General features: G+C 43.3%; 1 protein-coding gene across 1 annotated transcript; it reads left to right on the forward strand.

Annotated features, from left to right (window-relative positions):
• Window positions 1–14,401: 14,401 nt before the first annotated feature.
• Window positions 14,402–18,194, forward strand: SNAI2 (snail family transcriptional repressor 2). The gene is made up of 3 exons (XM_041768392.1): window positions 14,402–14,633; window positions 15,478–16,023; window positions 16,922–18,194. The coding sequence occupies exons 1-3, from the start codon at window positions 14,555–14,557 to the stop codon at window positions 17,101–17,103; spliced, it is 807 nt and encodes a 268-aa protein (XP_041624326.1). The 5' UTR covers window positions 14,402–14,554; the 3' UTR covers window positions 17,104–18,194.
• Window positions 18,195–22,344: the final 4,150 nt, after the last annotated feature.

Genomic DNA, 22,344 nt, shown 5'->3' on the forward strand with positions numbered 1-22,344 from the left:
ACTCAGCCTCTCCTCCTCAGCCTCATTTTGCAATACTTTAGGTCTGTCCCTTCTGGGCTAACAGAGGGGCCTCTCTAGGTTCCCACCCATGTATATTCCTTGTACCTGGGATGTCTTCCCCCAACACTTTACAGTTAGCTAATATCTACTCAACCTTCTGAACTCTGCACAAATATCACTTCGACAGAGAAGTATCCTGATTTCCAAGAAGAACTGATTTCTTGTTAAATGATTTTGTTGAATTACAATTCCCCTAATCCCTAGTTCATATTTTTAGGAGCAATAAGTCCCCCTTTCTTCTCTAAACCATAAGCCCCATGAGCCCAGGGCTCTGTCTGTTTTGCTCAAAATGGTACCCCCAGTGTTTAGCACAGGGTCTTGCACATCCTAGTATATAAATCAAGCTTCCTAAAGCCCAGTACATATGCTTGTACAGAATGTATAGATTCCAGGTAGCCGTCCTTGAAGGTTAAGGGTAAAGGGGAAATTATATCTATCTCTTCCCTCTCACACTCCATTTACCTCAGTCAGATGCTTTTCAATATGTTTTAAGCCATTGCGTAACAGACTCAATTCCAGCAATGCACTCAGTTATAACACCTTCATATTTTATAACTGTAGTCCCAAGAAATAAGACTAATGCCTGTATTACAGACTAACCATATAATTTGAGACTCTGGCAGGTGTCCTTGTTAATTTTGGAAGACTTAGGTTGACTGGCAGTGTATCTAAATCTGCAGATGAGTCATGTCTTAACAAGGATCTACTGTACTGTTAAATTTTGGCTGGAGAGTGACAGAAGGTCCCAATAGCTTACCTTGGCGCAGATCCACTGCCCTCTTATGCAGTATAACAAACAACACCAATATAAGAACTAACAGCAGCAAGAGTAGAGGTATGACCTTATTTAAAAGAAGTCTTAGAATTGCTTCTGCCTCAACATTTCTTAAGATGCTTCAAAGCAAAACAAAACAAAAAGGTACTAAGGGTCACCTTAGAATTATAGCAACAAAGGTCAACAACAATGTTTCTGAAATATAGCTGCAGTTGTTAGATTTTACTTTCTTTTAAAAATGCTTTTTTAACAAAAAATGATGTCATTTAAGGGTGTCATATGATTACGAACAACAAGAGCTACCATTAATTCAACTCCTCTGCTAGAGGTCTTGTAGTAGGAGAAGCTCTAGAACAAAATAGATGAAAGCAAGGATTCTGGAGCCAGGCTAACTGCATTGGACTCTTGTCCGTAGGACCTATGGGTGATTATGTAGGCAATCCACGTGCAAAATGCAAATTTATCAGGTCTGAGTTAAACAGGTTGTGAGAGAATTAAATAAAATAAAACCTGTTAAATTGCTTAGGACAGCACCTCGCACATAGTAAGCACCTAATAAAGGATAGTTCTTTTTATTACCTCTATACGCTGGATACTACAGTTAGCACTTCAGAATTCATCTCAAGTCCTCAGAACAACGCTGCAAGATAATCATCAACATTCCCATTTCACCAGTGAGTAAATGAAATTTAAATAATTAGCCTGAGGTCAGCCAGCTGGTAACACTAGTTACCATTCAAATCCAATCCTATTGAACTTTGTGGTCTACAATCATTACAGAACTCTGAAACTGCATGATTTAATGGGCATTTAGACTATGTCATGTTATTATTTATGATATCCTTACCCAAACACAATCAATCCACCTGTATAAGGGCTTTAATTGTCCGATTTACAAATAATTGGAGGTCGATAAATGGCTGTTCTGCTAATATCATCTAAAAAAATAGTAGACTTAGAGTTAGAACAACCACCGATGTATGTGAATTCTAGGTCTCCATGGTATCAGTTGTAAAGTGACAAGTTATACCTGTCTTAGAGAGTTGCTGTGAGACTTAAGTAAGATTCATAAATATAATCAGTGCAAATCTTGGTTCAATGTAGGCACTCAATAAGGGTTTATTGAAAAATATGTTTTATATATTATATATTATGTATATTATATATATGTATGTGCTTTTTAAAAAAGATTTATTTATTTTAGAGAAAGAAAGAGTGTGAGCAGAGGGAGGAGCAGAGAGAGGGAGAAAATCTCAAGCAGACTGCCTGCTGAGCGAGGAGCCCCATGCAACATGGTGCTGTATCTCGTGACCCTGAGATCATGACTTGAGCCAAGATCAAGAGTCAAAGTCAGATACTTAACCACCTGAGCCATCCAGGAGCTTCATAAATATGTATATGCTTCTAAGGATATACAACAAAAGGGGAAAAAAAGAAATGAAAAGTAAAAAGGGAAGGAAGGAAGAGTTGAAAGTCTATGCAACTTGAAAACCAACTACTTCTACATAAAACTGAGTGTACAATCCACCTTCATCCCTATTTGCACCTCTTCATTTTCAGATGAAAATGGTTCAGAGGGATCCCTGGGTGGCGCAGCGGTTTTGTGCCTGCCTTTGGCCTGGAGCACGATCCTGGAGACCCGGGATCGAATCCCACGTCGGGCTCCCGGTGCATGGAGCCTGCTTCTCCCTCTGCCTGTGCCTCTGCCTCTCTCTCTCTCTCTCTCTCTGTGACTATCATAAATAAAATAAAATAAAATAAAGAAAATGGTTCAGATAAACTATAAGCAGTGCCCATATGGCTGTGTGGATAACTGTATTATCTTTCAGAATGTCTAGTGGTGAAAAATAGTAAAGGGGAAACAAGTGTATAGTTTTTAAACTCCATTAATCCCAGAGATGCGGGGCATGGAAGCATTATTGATGTGGTTTGGTGTGACAAGGGGAGGGTCTACTCTTCTGGGTGCTCACCAGCCAGCAATAGCTCTCAGTTTTTTAATCTATATGTAACAGGATCTCCACTGACGGACCTAGGTTATGTTCATCATGGCATTCAACCACCAGGGAATGTCTGTTGGATGGGGAGAGATCACCTATCAGGTGTCTATCTCCATAAAAGACCAAGAAGCCTTCCAGAGAGAACTGAATCAAAGGTTGCAAATCTGAAGACCACTGGCTCAGTGTCAAAGAGAAAAGTTGGTGTCATAAATGTGCTGTGAAAGCACACTCACAAGTTGTGTCTCGCCACAATGTCAACTTTATTCAAGCACAACGCAAAGTTGATCACGTTTATAAGGCAGGTTCAGGATTCCAAACTCAATGACCTTTCGCCGAGTGATCAGACTTGGTTTCTCACACAGCATACAGAAGGCAAACCACGTAACGAACGATAACAGAAGGGTGGCAGGCACCTCCGGTTTCATTGAAGGGGGAGCCCGTTAGTAGGTGATCAGCAGGTCTGGAATGCGCTGGTCAGTTTCCCAGAGTCCTTGGGCTCCAGAAGGGAAGGAAATGTCTACCCACCTCCTGTGTCCCCCTCCCCTCCGGTCTTGTCTCCACTGGTTTAACCCAGAGCAATAAACCTGACTATGATTCCTCCTGGGAAAAAAAAAAAAAAACCAGATAACAGATAACAGATAACAGAAGGGTTTAGGTTTAACGAACCAAATGTGAAGTCAGTCTGTGGAGACGCAGTTGAGATAAGACCTGGGTCTTGTCCAGGTCAGCTCTGGTCGATCTAGCAAAGCCGCTGGTGGCAGTTGCCTTTTTGAAGTGGTCAGATGTAGAAGGATCATGTCTGAGAAGTCTGACAGTTTGCTGCCCAAATCCTCCCTTTTGAAAGGGATTTAATCTGTCTTGGGCCCCTGTGGATCTCCTCTGGTTCTGCTTCTTATCAGTTCTGGGGTGTCAGCTGACACCGGTCCTGGTGATATCTCCTAGCTGTAGTACCTTTAACTGCTTGTGTCATTGCTTGACATGAGACACTCCATTTTGCTCTCTACAGTTTGCACTGATCCTATATTTGTCACTTCTACTGTACCCCGAATAAGCTTCCATGGCCTCACTTCTTGGTCCTAGGTTCCAGAAAGGGGGACTAAGATAAAGCATAAGTAAAAAAGTATGAAACTGTGTAAGGAAGAACTTAAGGCCATGCAGGTGCTGTGTTCAAAGATCTGTGTAGGCGAGAACAGAGGAAGTCTGGGATAAGACTTTCTCTCCCTGCTGAGGGCTGGAGCGCTTTGGGGCACAGACCCCGGAGTCTGAGCAAGATGCATCCGCATTTGAAAGGGAAGCCAGAGGGAACATTCTCCTCCAGAGACTTCATGGGAGTTTTGTGACGGCATTGATAACCGGCCTCACATGTTCAGCAGCTCTGGTGAGGCCTGAGCTGACTCAGGGCCAGGAAAGGAGACTGACACTCACTTAGCTGCCAAGATGGGTGAGGGACAAGGTACCCGAGGATTCCAGGCAGGAGCTGGGTGAAACCTGAGAAGGGGGGCCTTTCTACAGAGTTGGTGGGACAAAGCAGGAGAAATTTTATTTACCTCCTCTTTCTTTTTTTCTAATTCCCTAGGCTGATACAGAGTAAGAAATATTAAGTTGCCTATTAAGAAACACGGTTTATAATAAATCATTTTAAATTTTCCTTTCCAAATCAAAAATTGAGCTGTTCTTCATATAAATGTACTAACGATCATGCTGATGCTTCATTTGAGAGGTTCATCTACCTGAATTGGCTATAAGCTTATCTGGCGAAATATCTTGAAATTATACAATTTAAGTGCTGTTATGAGGAAATGATGATGACGAAGAGCATAACACATCCTAAAATTTCCAGATTATTACCTTTTTTAGAAAAAAAATTTATTTTGGAATCCATTGACTCACTGCTGGTGGAAATAGCCAACGTTTCTAGTCCAAGTACAAAGAAAAAAAAAAAAGCGACTCAATCTTATTTTCAAAAGAGAACTACCTAATACGTAGGACCATTTACTATTCAGTAAACCTAATTTGCCCAGGACAGTCCACAGCTGTTCAGTTTCCACTCCGGTTGAGAGCAAGATCTATAGATATTCTAGCTCAGATATTTTTCCAGCCAGTGTCCTCAGAAAAGCTAATAACTGCGGAGCCAGGGAAGGTCTCCTTTTGTGCTCTGTGTTCTGGCCGCTGTCCCGCAGGCCACACCCATTCTCCGCACACTGATACCTGATCCTGTAGTCACTACCCAGGCATTTCATGCTGAGCCGCCTTAGTTTTCAACATCACTGTCGAATCAGTGACTGTCCTGAGGCTCATGGGCGATTGTCCCCCAGTATAAAGTCTCTACTCTGACAGATAAAAGAGTCACTTTGATTTATGTGGTGGGAATGATATGGACAATTTGGCTCTGAGTCATCCCTGTACAAAGGTGCTTTGCCCTCGCCTACATGTTTAAAGATAACTGGCTACCATGAATATCTTCCATTTTTCTTCCTTATCATAACTTGATAAATATTCACTAGCATCTTTAGAAATGAGGGAAATGTTTGCGTATGTTGCGGAGACAGGATCGTTGTATTGTGCCCAGCAGTGGCATCCCCACGGTCTCTCCAGGAGGGATTTGGCAGGGAACGGGCTCTAGTCGATTAGAGAACTTGCCCCACAGCTGCTTGGCAAATTCCCTGTTCCTTAATGGTCACAGATTTATTTGGTGGCTTTGTAGTGTGCCACAGACTGAAGAACTTAGGACCCACCTTTGAGAACAGCATCATATTCCTAATATCTGGAGGTCAGAATTAAGGCCATCATGTTTAGACCAACTAAGCTGTTCCAAAATCATAGCTTATAGCTAAGGGGAATTCGCTCTTCAGTTAATCGTAAAGAGATAACCCAAAAGTGGGGGCAGGACATCACGTTGAACACTTCATCCTTTCATGGTAAGTTCTTCCTTACACAGAAGGTTATTTCATTCGGGGTGATGTGGCTTAAACATCTTCCTTAGCACTTCAGTGCAAAATTATTGAAACCAAACCATCTTGAAACTCCTGTCATTTTCTTTCCGCAAGTAAGCTGACATTCCTCAAGGTGAAAGTGCAGTTGTCGTTTTAAGAAATATCTGCAGTTTTCAACAATCTTCCATATAGCACGAGGTCATCTATTGACGTGGTTCTGCACCAAGTATGGAAGTGTAAGGATGAGAACCAAAATTGAATATGGGCGACTTCATCAGTGGAGGAAAGCAGACAGGACAGGGTATTAACTTCACCAGGGTTTGGAAATAGAGATCTAGTCCTTCTTTCTATGTGATTTCTTTAAAGGCCTTCAGGAGAGTTTGCAGAAGCTGATCGAATAGATTTCAGAATAAAAGGCCGCCTGCTGCAGGCACACCTCCGCCAGCACTGCTGGCCGCTAGCGCCTTACACTAGAAGTCGGCATATTGCAGACCTAATCCCTTGTATTGCTAAGAAGGTTCACATCCTTGAGCGAGCCTCTCCTTGCCCTCCTTGGCCAAAAAATAAAGAGAAAGTATTGCACTCAATAGCTGAGGTTTCCGGCTCTACCAGTCCATGATTTTATTCTGTCTCAGTTTCCTCTTAAGACTCCAATCCCTTGGGATCCCTGGGTGGCGCAGCGGTTTGGCGCCTGCCTTTGGCCCAGGGCGCGATCCTGGAGACTCGGGATCGAATCCCACGTCAGGCTCCTGGTGCATGGGGCCTGCTTCTCCCTCTGCCTGTGTCTCTGCCTCTCTCTCTCTCTCTCTCTCTGTGACTATCATAAATAAATAAAAATAAAATTAAATTAAAAAAAAAAAGACTCCAATCCCTTTACACTTCTCTAAAGGATATTTGCTAGTCCTGGATCATGTTTCACTCATCACCAATGTAATTCCAAAGATTCAAGAGAATTTGAAAGTTTAGGATTATTCTCATGCCCTTTCGTCCATAATCACTTTCAAATGATTCCCGGTGTCTTCAGCCTTCTCTCTGAAATTGCAATAATGAATTCCGTCCCTCAACGGAGTCTGAGTCTGTGTGGCTTTGCTGGAGAGGGCAGGAAGGCATCTCTGTTGGGGGATGCGCAATGACAAAGGAACCCAGCAGCCCAGTTCTTAGAAAGGCCTCCACTTCTGCAATCAGCCTGTTAGTTCTAACCGCTGGCAAGAGTTACATGAACAATGACTTCAGTGTTAGATCTTTTTTTTTTAAGATTTTATTTATTTATTCATGAGAGACAGGGAGAGAGAGAGAGAGAGGCAGAGACACAGGCAGAGGGAGAGGCAGGCTCCATGCAGGAAGCCCGATGTGGGACTTGATCCTGGGACTCCAGGATCATGCCCTGGGCTGAAGGCGGACGCCAAATGGCTGAGCCACCCAGGGATCCCCAAGTGTTAGATCTTAATCCTCTTCTGCTGCTACCTACACTGGGTGGCTGCTTCACCTGTCAATTGGTCAATAGGGACCGATTGTCCTTTGGTGCCAGCAAAAGGTTTGTAATCAAGGACAGGTTATTAAGGTCCAAAGGGCTAAGTGACCAGAGTCTTTATTTCCTATTATCATACTGGTTTTAGGTAAGACTTTAATTTTTAAAGGCAAACCCAAAGAGCACTTCTAGAAAAGTTAACTCTGTGTGTGTAAGAGATTTGTTTCTTTCTAAACAGCCATAGTATGATTTAGCAAAATGTCTCCTTAAAAAAAATCACAGTGTATGAAATGACATTTCTGTCTAGGCAAAAATCCAGATATTTCTATCTATTCACCAGAGGTGATTCCAAATACCCACAAGGGTCTGCCTGACCAGGCTCTTGATCTTTTTTCTGGGGGCTTACAAATGCTATAACTGGTTTGACTGGTGGTGAGAAAACCATTTCTCTGGGGCAGAGAGAAGTAACCAGGTGCTTGCAGACGACTGGAAAGCTCCCATAAATCTGTGTTCTCTGACAGAGGCACACTTTTGGAAAAAGGCACACCAAGTTCGCGAACCAAGACCTAAATTAGGGAGATAATCATAAACATAGCATAATTTAGAGTGTGCTTCTCTAAATTGTCCTGGAAAGTTTTGCAGTCTGCTATTTCAAAGCATTTCTATTTTAGTGTCCAGGTAGATACGCTGACGACTCGATCTGAGGCAAAGGAAGCGACAAGGCACTAAGAGAGGGAATTTCTGACTCGGAGTCCATGTGAGCAGTGATCTTAGCGCACCCTTGCTAACTGGTCGCTCACTCTCAACTGTCCTTATCTCAGTGCACAAGTTACACGTGTTTCCTTCCCCATGACTCAGGACCTGAACATCCCGGAAAGTCACTTGGGAGGCCCACAGAGCTATCCTTCATGGTCTTCAGGACAAGTGTTCAGTTTCCATGTAGAATACGTAGAGTGCCTCCCCCTATTACTCCAATCTCTCCCTGAAATGTGTTGCCATGTATTCCAGGCACCTTTTCCACAAGGCAAAACTACCCCCCTATAGGCACTTCCATCGCTACACGGAGAATCACAGTATCTGTCAGGCCCTGTTTCTCATAGGGCAGCACCTCCACCTCCAGTGGTAACCATACACGTCTCAGCCACTACTAATACCTCCTGGCATGGGGCCCACTACAACTAATGCCCTAGTCCCCTGTACGTATCAACACTTCATAGTGTCCCACTGTCAGGTATGGCAAGTACTCTCACAAGCCAACCTGTGCACTTGTTTTTTTTAATCGCCTCTGCCTCGGAGATTCCAAAGAAGTATTGTCTACCCTGTAAAGATTAACAGCATTTTGGTGTATCCATATTTCAGGTTCACTTTCCAGGCTCCACCCTAGCTGACCCATAGCATCAGCATCCTGGGGTGCTTAGTCAAGGATACACTGGAGTGACAGGTCCTTAAAAAATCAAGCTTGCCAAGCCTGGCTTCCTGTTCTCCTGGAGGAAGGGCCCCAATTCCTGCTTACAAACTAATGTGGACCAACCTATCCTGGAAAACATGCTCACTCACACATGAACCTACGGAGGCTCATGCTGGGAGCAAGGCAGTCATATGACACATGTACGTTCACTCACACACTACACACACACGGACAGAGACCCTTCCAGGTGGTAGAACGCCTCCATTATATCTGTCCATAGTGATTCTTTATCTGTGGGTTTATTTCCCCCACATATTCCCATTAAAGACTGAGGTAACAAAGGTCATCACCTCCAGCTTTGAAAAACCACATGATGTTTGTAGAATTAGAATGAATGGTTAGGGCTGCTTCCTTCTTTGGGAGACCAAAAGACCATGGAAGCTACTCAAACACTGAGGATTCTAGTCCAAGTGTCTTCACAGCAGTCACACCCAACACCTGTAGGAAAATAGTATCAAGTCTGAAATCAAGCCACCATGATCTGGCGTTACTTAGGCAGAAAGCGAGACGCAGCAGAGATGGTGGGGAATGAGATGGACGTGGAAACAGAAGCTCCACACCGCAGATTCTAGACTCCCTGTGTAAGTATTCTCTGAGTGGGGAAGAAAGGAGGAAAGTAAATTCTCGACGAGGCCATGTTTTGCAGGTGGTCATGGATCTAATTCACTCCTATGGTGGGAAATTATAGTCATAACAAAGTAGTGATAAATAGGGTTTGAAACAGAACCCCACTTCCACCTGTTCCTTTCCAGCAGTGGGATTTGACCAAGGTATTTCATTTGCGTCTTCATTTCCTCATCTGCAAACAGGGATGATAATATCTACGTTGCAGGATTAGCCACTGTGGGGGATTAATTAACACAATGTGCATGGGGATCCCTGGGTGGCGCAGCGGTTTGGCGCCTGCCTTTGGCCCAGGGCGCGATCCTGGAGACCCGGAATCGAATCCCACGTCGGGCTCCCGGTGCATGGAGCCTGCTTCTCCCTCTGCTTGTGTCTCTGCCTCTCTCTCTCTCTCTCTGTGACTATCATAAATAAATAAAAATTAAAAAAAAGAGATTTAAAACAATGTGCATGGAATATGTAGCATAGTAGCCAGCTCACATTAAACACTCACAAATGGTAGCTAGTACCGTTACCCACAAGCTCACAAACTGCCTGGTACTGGGTGCCTTTAGCAGAGCCCAGCAACAAGGCAGGCCCACGGAGCAGAAGTCCCTGGCTGCATTCCCTTCCTTTTGAACGTTCCTGGAACGACTTGTTCTCCACCCTCAAAACTCTACTTTGCAGAGAGCATATGAGAATAGAGGGACCAAGTCACTGGACGTGCTTACTAAGTTTTGACTATAATACTGTCATTCTTGCCTACCTCTTTCTTCGTAACTGCACAGACTGAAGAACACCATCCCTTCCCTTTACTTATCTATCTTGAAAAGCCAGTGTAATTTGTCCTGTGGTATTGTTTTTGTTGCTACAAACAACATAAGTCATTTTTAATTAAGAATAAATCAAAAATTCAACATTTAAATGCCATGCACCTGAAACTGCGGCAATTACAACAGGAGATGAACTCAAGGCTCTCACTCTAGTCAAATCACCCATTTTCCACAAGGTGGCAGACCTTGGTAAAAAGTCATGGAAAAGACTACCAGAAAAAGAAAGCAACGTGTTTTCAAAAGTTGACCAATAGGTGTCTCTATGCAACCACATATGTCTGAGCTGTTGCATAAACTGTAGATAACGTCTCAAGTGTTTCTTGCTCATCTAACAGATAAGATCATCAACACTTTCCACAAAGTGCAAATAGAACATTGACGAGATTAATATCTTAGAGCCACCGAAAGGGAAATGGGATTATAAAACCATAACCAGAAATAAGATTACGAATCCAAGTGACTTGACACGAAATACATCTCATCAGAATGCTGGTCCCATGTTAAACAGGGTTTTCTGTTAGAAGTGGTTTTAAATACTTACTGACTCTATACGATTGGCCTTACTGAGCAAATAGCATCAGAACTAATTCCAGACAGACACACAATGCTAATGTCTATTAACCTGGTGGCTGTGGCCCTGGGAACACACAGGAAATAATGGAAATTCTTTAGCAGCAGAGAGACATCCTGATATCATTTTTGCTATTGTTTTTCACCCCGATTCACACACACACACACACACACACACGTGTGGGCACACACACACGCACCTTCGCATCTGGCTCTGTTGATATCACTGAGTAGAGGAACTTCTGTGTGTTGCGTGAGTGTGAGTTTCACCCACATCCCCAGAGAAAAAGGGTCTAACTCCTTGTTATGAAGCTCAGAATACAGAGGCAGAGTCATATGCTTACTCTGATTATTTTCCCTTCTATATTGGAAAATATTTGCCCCTGAATCATTGTCAAAGGGACAAGGGAAGAGTGTTAAACATGATTTACAGATAGAGAAACCCAGGGACTAAAAGGAAATATTTCTCTTTTAGAGGTTGATTTATCTTACCTGAGGCTGAATTAAATTACAAATCAGGAATATAAATACGAATACATTAGGAAATAAATACAAATACAGATGTCTACAAATCATGCGATGACATCATGTCTTTGTCATTCACACTTCAAAGTTACCTACAGCACGTTGCTACTATGCAGTTTTAGAAAGCAGTACTGTGTTGGGTTGTTCTCCATATGCCACAGTAAAACTAATGATATTCCATAGCCGAATACCATTCGAGGGACTTAATCCTGCCCTGCCCACCCCAGGGCAATCCTGCGAAAACGAAAGTGAGAAAGAGAGGCCCACGGCACAGCACACGATGGGATTTTTGGCCTCTGGTAAGCCACAGTTTCTTCTGGTGCTAGAGTCAAACTGAGTAGTCAGGCCGCACTGTTTTCTACATACCTAAATACCTAAATGTACACAAATCTCTGTGCAAAGTAAATAAATGTGAGGTGCATTCCTAAACCTCATAAATCTAATTGATTTCCCCATCTGGCAAGGCAGGAATATGTCTTTCCTGAAAAAAAAAAAACTGTCTCCAGGAGAAATCCCATCAGTACAAGGGAGCCTGCGGAGAAGGGCCCCCTCATGAGGACCCAGAACTTTAATCTTCAAAGTTTTGAACCAATTGTCTTTGTCAACTTCTTAGATAATAAAGGAAATAGGGGATTGCCAGGTAAGTCGCATCAAGTTACATCCTAATAAAATTCAAAAATTAGACTGCATGGGTTTCTAACATCCCATGCACCTCACAGAAGACCCATGAGGGACCATCTAGTCCACTCCACCGTGTCTGCTATTTTTAAGCTCCCGCCTTGCCCATGATGATGGAATCGTGTTGAACATCAGGGGAGTCAAGCCACTGAGGCTGGAAACTGCCCACAGGCAGTAGTCTACATCCCTCCCCCGTTTCTCTCCACCCCACCTTCAGCTGCCAGGAGCCTGGGGTTGAGCCTTGTGTGCTGTACGGCCTGTCCTCGTTAGCTTCACCCTGGCTGGGCTGCATACACACTAACGTCTCAGGATAAGCACCTTTTCTCACTATTCCAATGAGCCTAATTACGTCAACCCAAGACTGATTTCTTGTCTTAGCAAAACCCACTGGGATTAGTACTGTCCAGAAGAAACATTTGAAACCTTGTGTCATTGTCTCAGCAAAGATTTCTGTCCCCTGCAAGACAACTCTTTCAGCCTGTATCATCGCCTCTGGCTTGCAGGACAGGCCCCTTCCGTCTTGTCTTAGCAAGGTCCTAGCAGCTGGCCGCTGGGCAGGGACTTGACTTCCCTCCTTCGTTTTCACCACAGCGTCCTGGCGCCAAATGCCCTCTGCGGTGTCTGAGCAGAGCACCTGTGCAGTGTGACTCATGCTATCAGCGCGCAGGCTCTCCCTCTCCTGACAGCAGACCAGACCTCACACAGGTCTACGTGTGACTAGTTACCACGAAGACCTGTGTAATGACATGCCTCAGACACGATCCTGAACACTATCTGCTCATCCCAGGAGGTGCGGTAACATGTTCTGACTCTGATCCGTGTCATGTGGGATGAGCCCCCCTGGACATGCGGTGGGAAACTCTGATCCGTTATGGATCTGTAATCCAAATTCAAGGGTTTTTTTTTTTTTATTCAAACATAATGAATTACTGTTAAACTTTGTTTTTTTACTGTTAAACGTTTTAAATGGATTTTTGAAATATACATTCAGCAGGTTATCTTGTGTCATAACTACCCAGAAATCAATACCGAAATGTTCTCTAACACTCTTCACTACTGTCAGCAGACGCTGCATAGAGTGAAAGGAAGAAATAAAAGGAATGTATGTTTTCCTCAACTATATTCTATTCCTAACAAAATGTGCCTTTTGCAGGAAGTGGAGCAGATAAGGCAAGGACTCGTGTTCCAATAAACCAGGTGCAAGTAGCGAGCTCAGAAAACTTGCCCTGAGTTGTTCTCTAGTCTATAGTTTGCGGAGAAACCTAATGCATATTCATATTTTCCTGTCTGCTACAAATACTGTTCCTTTTAACGTAAAGGTTCATCTAAATTTGTTTCCTTGGCATTTCAATTATGACTGTTGGAAGAAAAAAAAAAAACAGAATCATTGAGATTGGCTCAGAAACTTGTGAGCTCCCCTCTGGTTCCGCCCACGCACCCACAACATAACACTTGTTTTCTCCTCCTAAGATTAAGAAGTCATGCAGCCTGACAATGCATTTTCCTCTTACAAGTCCTGACTTCACCACTATTATTTCCTTTTTCACTTTTTTTTCTTCCAGCACCTGTTAGAAACAAGGGTGCTTGTTGCAAATTTGTTCTTTCCTTGGTCCCTAAAGCAAAAGGTAGGGAGACAAGTGTGAATGGCCAGAGACGGCTTGAAAATACAGTCGAAATTTTACTTTCAGAATGAGCCACCTTGGAGGATCTCCATACTTTAGTGTCATAAACAAACAAACAAACAAACAAACAAAAAAGTGTTTTTGCTGGTTCCTGGACTAGCGCCTTAGGACCTCCGCCGGGCAGTGGCCGGGGTGGCATCCCCTGTTGGAGGACGCAATGCAGGGAACCGGCAGGTACGGGATGGATGGATGGATGGATGGATGTCGAGGACTTTGTGCTGAGGAAGGTAGTATCAGGGATGCATGGAGCAGACAAGTGTTTGGGGCGAAATAGTGGCCTGTAAGGCCCATTCACCGCGCCTGGTGGCATCTGCATACAGGGGGATGCGCGGCCCCCGTCCTGCTGCGCCTTCGGCTTCTCCTTCTTGTCTTGGCTGTGTGCGGCGCTTCCGAGGGCCAGGGCTGTCGTGGGCCACGAAGCATCTCGTTCAAGGCCCCAGGAAGCGCCGCCCTGCCCCGCGGGCCCGCAGACCCGGTGCCCCCTGCACGCGCAGAGCCTCCCCGCAGGCGCCTCCAGGCTGCGGCTCCGCGCCCCTCCGCTGCGCCCTGCGCTCGGGGCGCATCGCCCGCCCGGGGCCCCGCCCGGGACCGCCTGGGCGCGCGGCACCTGCAGGGCTGGAGCCGGGCAGGCTCCGCGGATGCGCCCGGGGCCCACCCCAGGTCCCTCCTCCGCTCGCCGCGGCCCGGAGGGAGGAGCTGAAACCCGAACCTCCGCGCCGCGATTGGGCCCTGCTCGCCGGAGGGAGGAAGAAAACCCCTCCCAGCCCGGGCGCGCTCAGTCGGCGCCGGAGCCGGGCCACGCGCGAGGCGCCCACCCCGACCCCGTCCCCGTCCCCGTCCCGGTCCCCGTCCCCGTCCCCGCCGCACCTGAGCGCGGCCCCGGCCCGGCGCGGCCGCGATGCTCTAGGGCCCGCCGCGCCCTCCCGGACCGTTATCCCGCCCGGCGCCCGCCCGCCCGCAAGATGCCGCGCTCCTTCCTGGTCAAGAAGCATTTCAACGCCTCCAAGAAGCCCAACTACAGCGAACTGGACACGCACACAGGTAAGGCGATGGGCGCGCCGCCTCCAAAGAGGGGGGACCCTCTGTCTGTCCGTCTGCCTCTGCCCATGTAGCATCTGCCCGCCCCTGAGTCCGTGGGTGCAGGCCCAGCCCAAAGAGTGTCACAAAAGAACCAAAAAGTCGCTTTCCTCTCACACAGCGTGTCCTAAAGGACGGTTAAGATCCTTTCCATCCTTGGGGGTGAGTTTTGATTCGAGCTTTCAGGGCTCTCCGCTGACCAGCAGGACTTCGCCCAAGTCTTGCAGCTTCACCCTCTAGGCCTGTTTGCACACGCACAGGAGCGCACAGGGCATGAGTAACACAAGAGTAGATGATGGATTATTGCCTTTTTGTGTCTGTGTGTGTGTGTGTGCGTGTGTGTGTGCGATGAGCCTCCTTCCCTTCAGAAAGCAGCTGGGCGTGCGCCTGTCCTTGAACCACAGTCCTGGAGCTCGCACATAGTCGTGCATACAGCGGTGAGCGACTCTTTCTGTGTGTGTCTGTAAGAGGATACGTGAGTTTTTCCTCCCCAGCGCAGACGGTGAAGGCGCCCGCTTGGCCCACCTCCCCGGGCACAGCCTGTCACAGCTCCTGTCACACTTGTATGCAGGAGGCACATGGGATGTGCACGAAAGCACAGTGACTACGTAGCAGCAAGGGTGGAAATGAGACGTGTGGCCAATGCCTGTGTCCCTAAAGGAGTCTGTTCACTTGGTCATAGAGTCCTGGGCCTGTGTCTGTGTGTCTGTGTGTGTGCGCGGTGGCAAGTAGCTTCTCAGTGTGTTTTCAAAGTTATTTTTTTTACCTTGATCTTTAATCTTCTTTCCTCTCCTTCTCTTTCCCCCAGTGATCATTTCCCCATATCTCTATGAGAGCTACCCCATGCCTGTCATACCGCAACCAGAGATCCTCAGCTCGGGAGCGTACAGCCCCATTACCGTGTGGACTACGGCAGCTCCATTCCACTCCCCACTACCCAATGGCCTCTCTTCTCTCTCTGGATACCCCTCATCCTTGGGGCGAGTGAGTCCCCCTCCTCCATCTGACACCTCATCCAAGGACCACAGTGGCTCAGAAAGCCCCATTAGTGATGAAGAGGAAAGACTACAATCCAAGCTCTCAGACCCCCATGCCATTGAAGCTGAAAAGTTTCAGTGCAATTTATGCAATAAAACCTATTCAACTTTTTCTGGGCTGGCCAAACATAAGCAGTTGCACTGTGACGCCCAGTCTAGGAAATCCTTCAGCTGTAAATACTGTGACAAGGAATACGTGAGCCTGGGCGCCCTTAAAATGCACATCCGGACCCACACTTTACCTTGTGTCTGCAAGATCTGCGGCAAGGCGTTTTCCAGACCCTGGTTACTTCAAGGACACATCAGAACTCACACTGGTAAGAGAAACTTAGACAGGAGCGTTACTGTCTGATAGAGCGAAGCCCGGGGCTGGCCGGTGCATTTGCATGGAGCAGTGACACGGTGTTTTTAATGACGGATGATCCCTTATGGCTACTTCCTGATGACTCAAAAGGTTGTTAGAGCAGAATGCTCCATTTCTCGTTAACAAGCTCTGCTCCGGAGCCTGCAAACAGCACTTAGACTTTGGAGAGGAGATTCAGAAGCTGATTCAGGTCAGAGCTGATCTCAAAGATCAGTTAGAAAATCGGGAAAGACGTACTCGAATGTGCGCCCTGTGAAACTGCTCCCAGTATTCAGCAAACACAGGTGTTGTCTTAATCAACCGGCTTGGTAGATGGGCGAGGGGTCTGCCTTTAGTTTTCGGCTGGTTACCTTCTTGCTGTGCTGTCACCCCATAGCAGGTTGGAGAGTTAGAATCGAACTTACTCCCCATTGTTTTATTATGTTTTGGTGTTTGCTGCTGAATATTTTATTCCTGGTACAAAAATCATCCTGCAGGGAGCCAAGGCATTTATCCAATCTTAGTCATAATAGAAAGAGGGAAAAGGGGAACTATTAGGAAATGTTGGGAGGAGCTCAATATCGGCTGCACCTGCTGAAGCAGAAAGCTTTAATAAGTGAAAGTCCTAGAACTACGTGAAATATTTCTACATGACTGGCAGCAGTAACAATATTCTGGGTGTGATTTTTTTTAATACAATATTCAAATTTATCTTAAAGGATCAGGTATGAAAATAAGTATCTGTTATGGGGAATTTTAATTAAGTTCTCTTTTGACAAAATGTGACTGTTATTCATAAACGTTATCTGACTTTACATTTCCTCTGAAAACACTGACTGTCTTTCTTTCTCAACCCCCGCCCTCACCCCTAGGGGAGAAGCCTTTTTCTTGCCCTCACTGCAACAGAGCATTTGCAGACAGGTCAAATCTGAGGGCTCATCTGCAGACCCACTCGGATGTAAAGAAATACCAGTGCAAAAACTGCTCCAAAACCTTCTCCAGAATGTCTCTTCTGCACAAACATGAGGAATCTGGCTGCTGTGTAGCACACTGAGTTACGCAATCAATGTTTACTCAAACAGAATGCATTTCTTCACTCCGACTCCAAACGACAAATAAAAGTCCAAAGGCATTTTCTCTTATGCTTACTGACCAAATAATGTGTATAGACACACACACACACACACACACACAAACACACACACAGACACACACACTAAAAGCTGCAAGAGCACAAAATCCATGTGTTCAAAGTTAATCCTTTCCATGTGAAGTTTAAAATTACTATATATTTACTGACAGCTAGATTGAGAGGATAAAAGACAAGAATCTTTCTCTTCAAAAGCTGAAGCAAAAAAGCACATTGCATCTCTTCTCACTAAGAAAGAATGCAAAGATTTACATTGCTGCCAAATCATTTCAACTGAAAAGAACAGTATTGCTTTGTAATAGAGTTTGTAATAGAGTTTCCTATAGAAAGAGAATTTGCCAGACGCTATCTCAGGTGCCTTATAAAGTATTCCAAGTTTACTTCATTACATGTCTGATGTCTGGTTATCATTGTTGAACTAAAGCCTTTTTTGATTACCTGTAATGCTTTAAACTGTATTTTTAAGAGAGATACTGAAAAAGAGAAAGAAAAAAAAAAAAAGAACAGGAACAAAACACAGGAGAATGTACTGAGAGTGTTTTGTTTCTGTTTTTGTTTTTGTTTTTGTTTATGCCAATAAGGAGTATGCACCTTGGGGGAGGAGGGAAAGACTAGCTTTGAACATTCCTGGTGCATGCTCTATGTCTTACCTTTTAAAATAATTTTTAATGATTTTCTAAAATTAATTAAAGATGGGAATAAGTGCAAGAAAGGATTCTTAGAAACTCAGTAATGTACTGAAACTATTTTAAATGCATACAACAAATGCAAGCCGTACAGTACCTTTACAAGTGCCTTTTTAAAGTAATTGTATAGATGATGAGTCAATGTAAATTTGTGTTTATTTTTATATGATTGAATGAGTTTTGTATGAAAGTGAAACGTTGTCTATAGCTGATGCCTATAAACAACCTGAAGATTTGTGAGATCAATGTTTCTTTTTTAAAAAACAATTTTAAAGGTCCTTTTTTACAATAAACGTTTTTGATTTAAAATCTATTGTTTGTATGCTATTTTCAGAGACTTTACTTACTTCGTGATTAGTATTAAACTACAAAGAATCGTTTTTTTCTTAATAAGAGAAAAGGTGAATAGCATTTTTATGAATGTCAAGTGTTATTTTATGTATTAGGTTATAATAAAGTATACTGCTAGTATTTTTTCTTTACTCTTAAGATAGTACTACCGCATTCAAAAAGGTAATATCACATTAGTAGTAGTTTGTTAATATATCCCCTTAACAAAAAAAAAATCACACTTTTTGAGTACTAACAATATTCATACTATTAATACTTAAGAATACTTTCTAAAACTTTTTATTTATGATGATTTTATTAGGTTGCTTCATGAAATAAAATTCTGATCACCCATTGTAATGAGTGATTATTATATAGACCACTGGAAAATTTTAATTTTTTAAATTTTTTTTCTAAAATATCATTTAGTGAGGTGTAAGAAAAAATAGAAAATCTGCATGAAAAGGTCAGGAAAAATGGATTTATCATAAATTACACAAGTTGGAAAATTAAACCATGCAAAGAAAATCCTACATTTAGTGACATAAAAGAAGGGATAGGTTTATTGGAAGCAGGGGCTAAATAATACAAAGTTAAGTTTTCCATTTATAGTTTTTTGAACAAGCCCCTACCCAAATCCAAGATATACTTCATAAAATATAACACAAGCAGCCATTCCATATACAAGTAAATGCTTACCAAATGCTTGGATTCTAACTCATATGAAAAACTGTTAACCATTTAGTCATTGGGACAATTACCAAAGTGTCTTTGAATCTAAACTCCAAACCCATTATAAGGATAGTTCCTGCTACCATTAAGCACTTCTCTCTCATATGCTCAGAGCTTGCAGAACTATTATTTTTCCTTCTAATGTCCTTGTGATACAAATAAAAGGCAGAACTAGTATCTCAAATAGATTAGTTTCAAGACATCAGTAAGTGACCTAAAGTACCAATGCTGTTCCCTTAAAGTTCACACACATTCCACTCTACATTACATTTTAAGTTTTAGCCAACATATAAAAAGTGTGCATCTGACAAAAAAAAAAAAAAAAAAACTTTTTAATTTAAATTTCCATTTTTTTTTATATCTAAGGACATATATCTCAAAGGCAAAAACATTCAGAGCAGCAATTTATAAATGTAAAAGAAATGGCTCATAGCTTGACTTGGGTAGTCTACGGTTGTAGAAAGACCACTTCAGCTAGTACAAAAAAGATTGCCTGAAAGCTTCAGGCCAGCTAATATGTAGGAATATCTTGCAAGGGCAAATGGGAATGAGTCAAGCATTTTCAAAGTGATCTCCTTGGCTGTCCCAGGAACCACATCTACCTACATTTCCCTCTCTCATGTGGATCTATAGGTAAGTCATTTTTTGGTGTCCAAAAATTAAAACAGAAAATTTTCTAAGAGGAAGAGTCTGTTCATTGGTTTAATTTCTTAGTGAAGAATTAATGATAATAATGTTGTAATATATTTCCACTTTATCCTTACCATTCTAACTTCATTCATGCTTAAATATCTTACTTTCATCAAAGTAACATGAGTTTGAATTATAGTACACAAAATGTGAAGATTTTCTGTAAATATGCCTCAGTAGTTGCTTAGCATTGCTAGTGTTTTTACCAAGGTCTTTGACTCAATATCTGCTCTTCTGCAGCACGTAAGTCCTCAAATGTTGTTGACTCTGAAATACTTTCCCAAATTTGCTATTTCTGGGACTTTTGTGTCATTTATAACATAGTACTTATCTCACCTAATTGTAGTTGTTTGTTGATACCTTTCTTTTTCACCAGAGTATCCTTTAAGCATAAATTCCCAGTACCCAATACATCATCTGGAACACAGACATCAACAAATGTTTGTGGATGAAATAAGAGAAATTGGTGAAAAATAGCTTGCAGATCTAAAATAAATCCAATGTATCCCCATTTAATGCAAAGTGTGTTGATGGTTTTTGAGATATCCTCCAAGAAAATTTACTAATATGTTTCCTAACTTAATGATGACGGATTTACCCCCAATAGACCAGATACTCGGAAGAAGTGAAGAGGGGCAAGTACAGTGCATATGGGCCAGGTTAGGCCTTCTGAGAGTCTGGATTTTGGAAACTGTGGATTTTAATAATAGGCACATATGCTGACAAACATTCCCAGGATTCATGATTGGTTTCCTATAATATGAGAGAGCTCGGTCTGGTTAAAAAAAAAAAAAAAACAAAAAAAAACAGCTTTTAAATGCAACATATGTATTCACTGAATCACTGCCTCCAACCTATTGGCTTTATGTCCTTATGTAACTTACTTAACCCCTTGGTGTCTATATTTCCTAAGTGTAAAATAGGAATCGAGTCTCTGAGGTATCACAATGAAGTACAACGCAGTCCTTGTAGATAATATCAGGTACCCAGTGTTATCACCAAATGCTTAGTGTGTACCTGCTCTTGTATTAGGAAACCCACGTATGTCATCTTCAATGGAAAAAAAATTCCCTGTGAAGCTGGTATTTTGCAGGGAGTCTGGATAATGGAGCCGAGATAAGAAAGGCAGTGAGCTGCAACACTGAAATCAAATCCAGATTCTTCTGGCTCCAAAGACCCCACTTGTTCCACTGCACCAAGGGAATGCAGAGGCCACTGAGCTACAGTCAGCGCGGTGATTTGTAAGTTGTAGCCATGTGAAGAGAGTTGTTGAAAAGGACAATGATGATGTGCTCTGAAATTAAATATTTTAAGGGTGAATTTAGGAACTATCATTATTCAGGAATTATGCAATTATATACAACGATCTTCAAGACCATTTCTCAGTTTCCTTCTAGAAATCCTGTTGGCTCCGCTTCTTCCAGTTTGGACCCTCCCTGTCATGACATGCTCACTTACAACCTCCCTAAGTTCTCCTGGTGCCTGGGACCCCATTTCCTCTGGTCTGTTCTCTGTGGAGATGAAAAGCAGCTGGTCTCCATCCTCTGTACATTAACACTTCATCTTCTGAAGGCCACTGCTACTCCCTCGCACACACACACTCCTCACCCGGGCTTTTATCTTCTTGGCCTAAAAAGTCTTCCAAGCTAAACAGTCATTTCTTTCACCACTAAAAATGTGGACACTCTGGTGTAATAAGGCAATTATAATTTTGAAAAGTCTAAGGCTTCCCTGGCTAAGATCCACATCCAAGAAATTGTCCCTACTTTAGATATGAGAAACATTTTCGAGCAAAACTAATCTGAGAATGAGTGCTCTGTCGTCCACGGAAGTCACAGCTCTCAAACAAGATGACTCTTCTGTCATTCCTGGCGAGAATCTCATAAGAGGCAGATGAAATACAAAAGTATTCCCTTTGCCTGAGATGGACACACAAGGAGGGAAAAACCTTTCATTTAATTTCTGGTAGTAAATGTAGAGAATCTACGACCACGGGAGTAAATCTCTGGCTAAAGTTAGATTCGGCCTCTCAGCCCTCCAGGAAGTAATAATTACTTTGTGGAAAGCAGGCATGTAAAAAAGCAACGAGCATGGCAACTTTTCCGTTGTGGCACTTAGCCAGACCCCCAAACAATGAGAGATCAGCAGAGGAAACGGCAGCATATCCATGTCCACAAACTCCAAAGGGACTGGTGAGGTATTTATAGCAGTGAGTGGGAGCGTTGCTGCGAATATAGGCCCGGCACTCATAGATCTTGTGTACTAGCTCATTTAATTAAGCTCCTCTGGTTAGGATAGTCAGTCTGAGCCATCCAGCCAGTTCTTTTGGAAATTTCTAGAGAAAATTGTGAGGCCTTTTGACCTATCACTAGGCAGTTTTTGTAGACAGTGGCCAGAGGTACAAATCAGTCATTCATCCATTTTAGCCTTTGGGATGAGGGGACCCTGGGGCTGGAAATTACTCCCTCCCAGGTAAGCAGCACTACTTCTTCTATTCCTTCTACTACATAGTTAGGAGGAAGCAATATTTAATTCTAAGGAGTGGAAAGGGAATAATTGGATTGAATAAAATATTGGCATTCCCTTACAAAGAAAATGAGTGGCGATTATATTTCCTGCGAGTTCCCACATGTCTGGCTACTTACCTATCTCATATAGAGAGGTCTAAAATTTTCTTGTATTATGTTAAGACTTTGCTTTAGATTTG

Source organism: Vulpes lagopus, chromosome 9 (assembly GCF_018345385.1).
Source record: "Vulpes lagopus strain Blue_001 chromosome 9, ASM1834538v1, whole genome shotgun sequence".
Lineage (NCBI taxonomy): Eukaryota > Metazoa > Chordata > Mammalia > Carnivora > Canidae > Vulpes > Vulpes lagopus.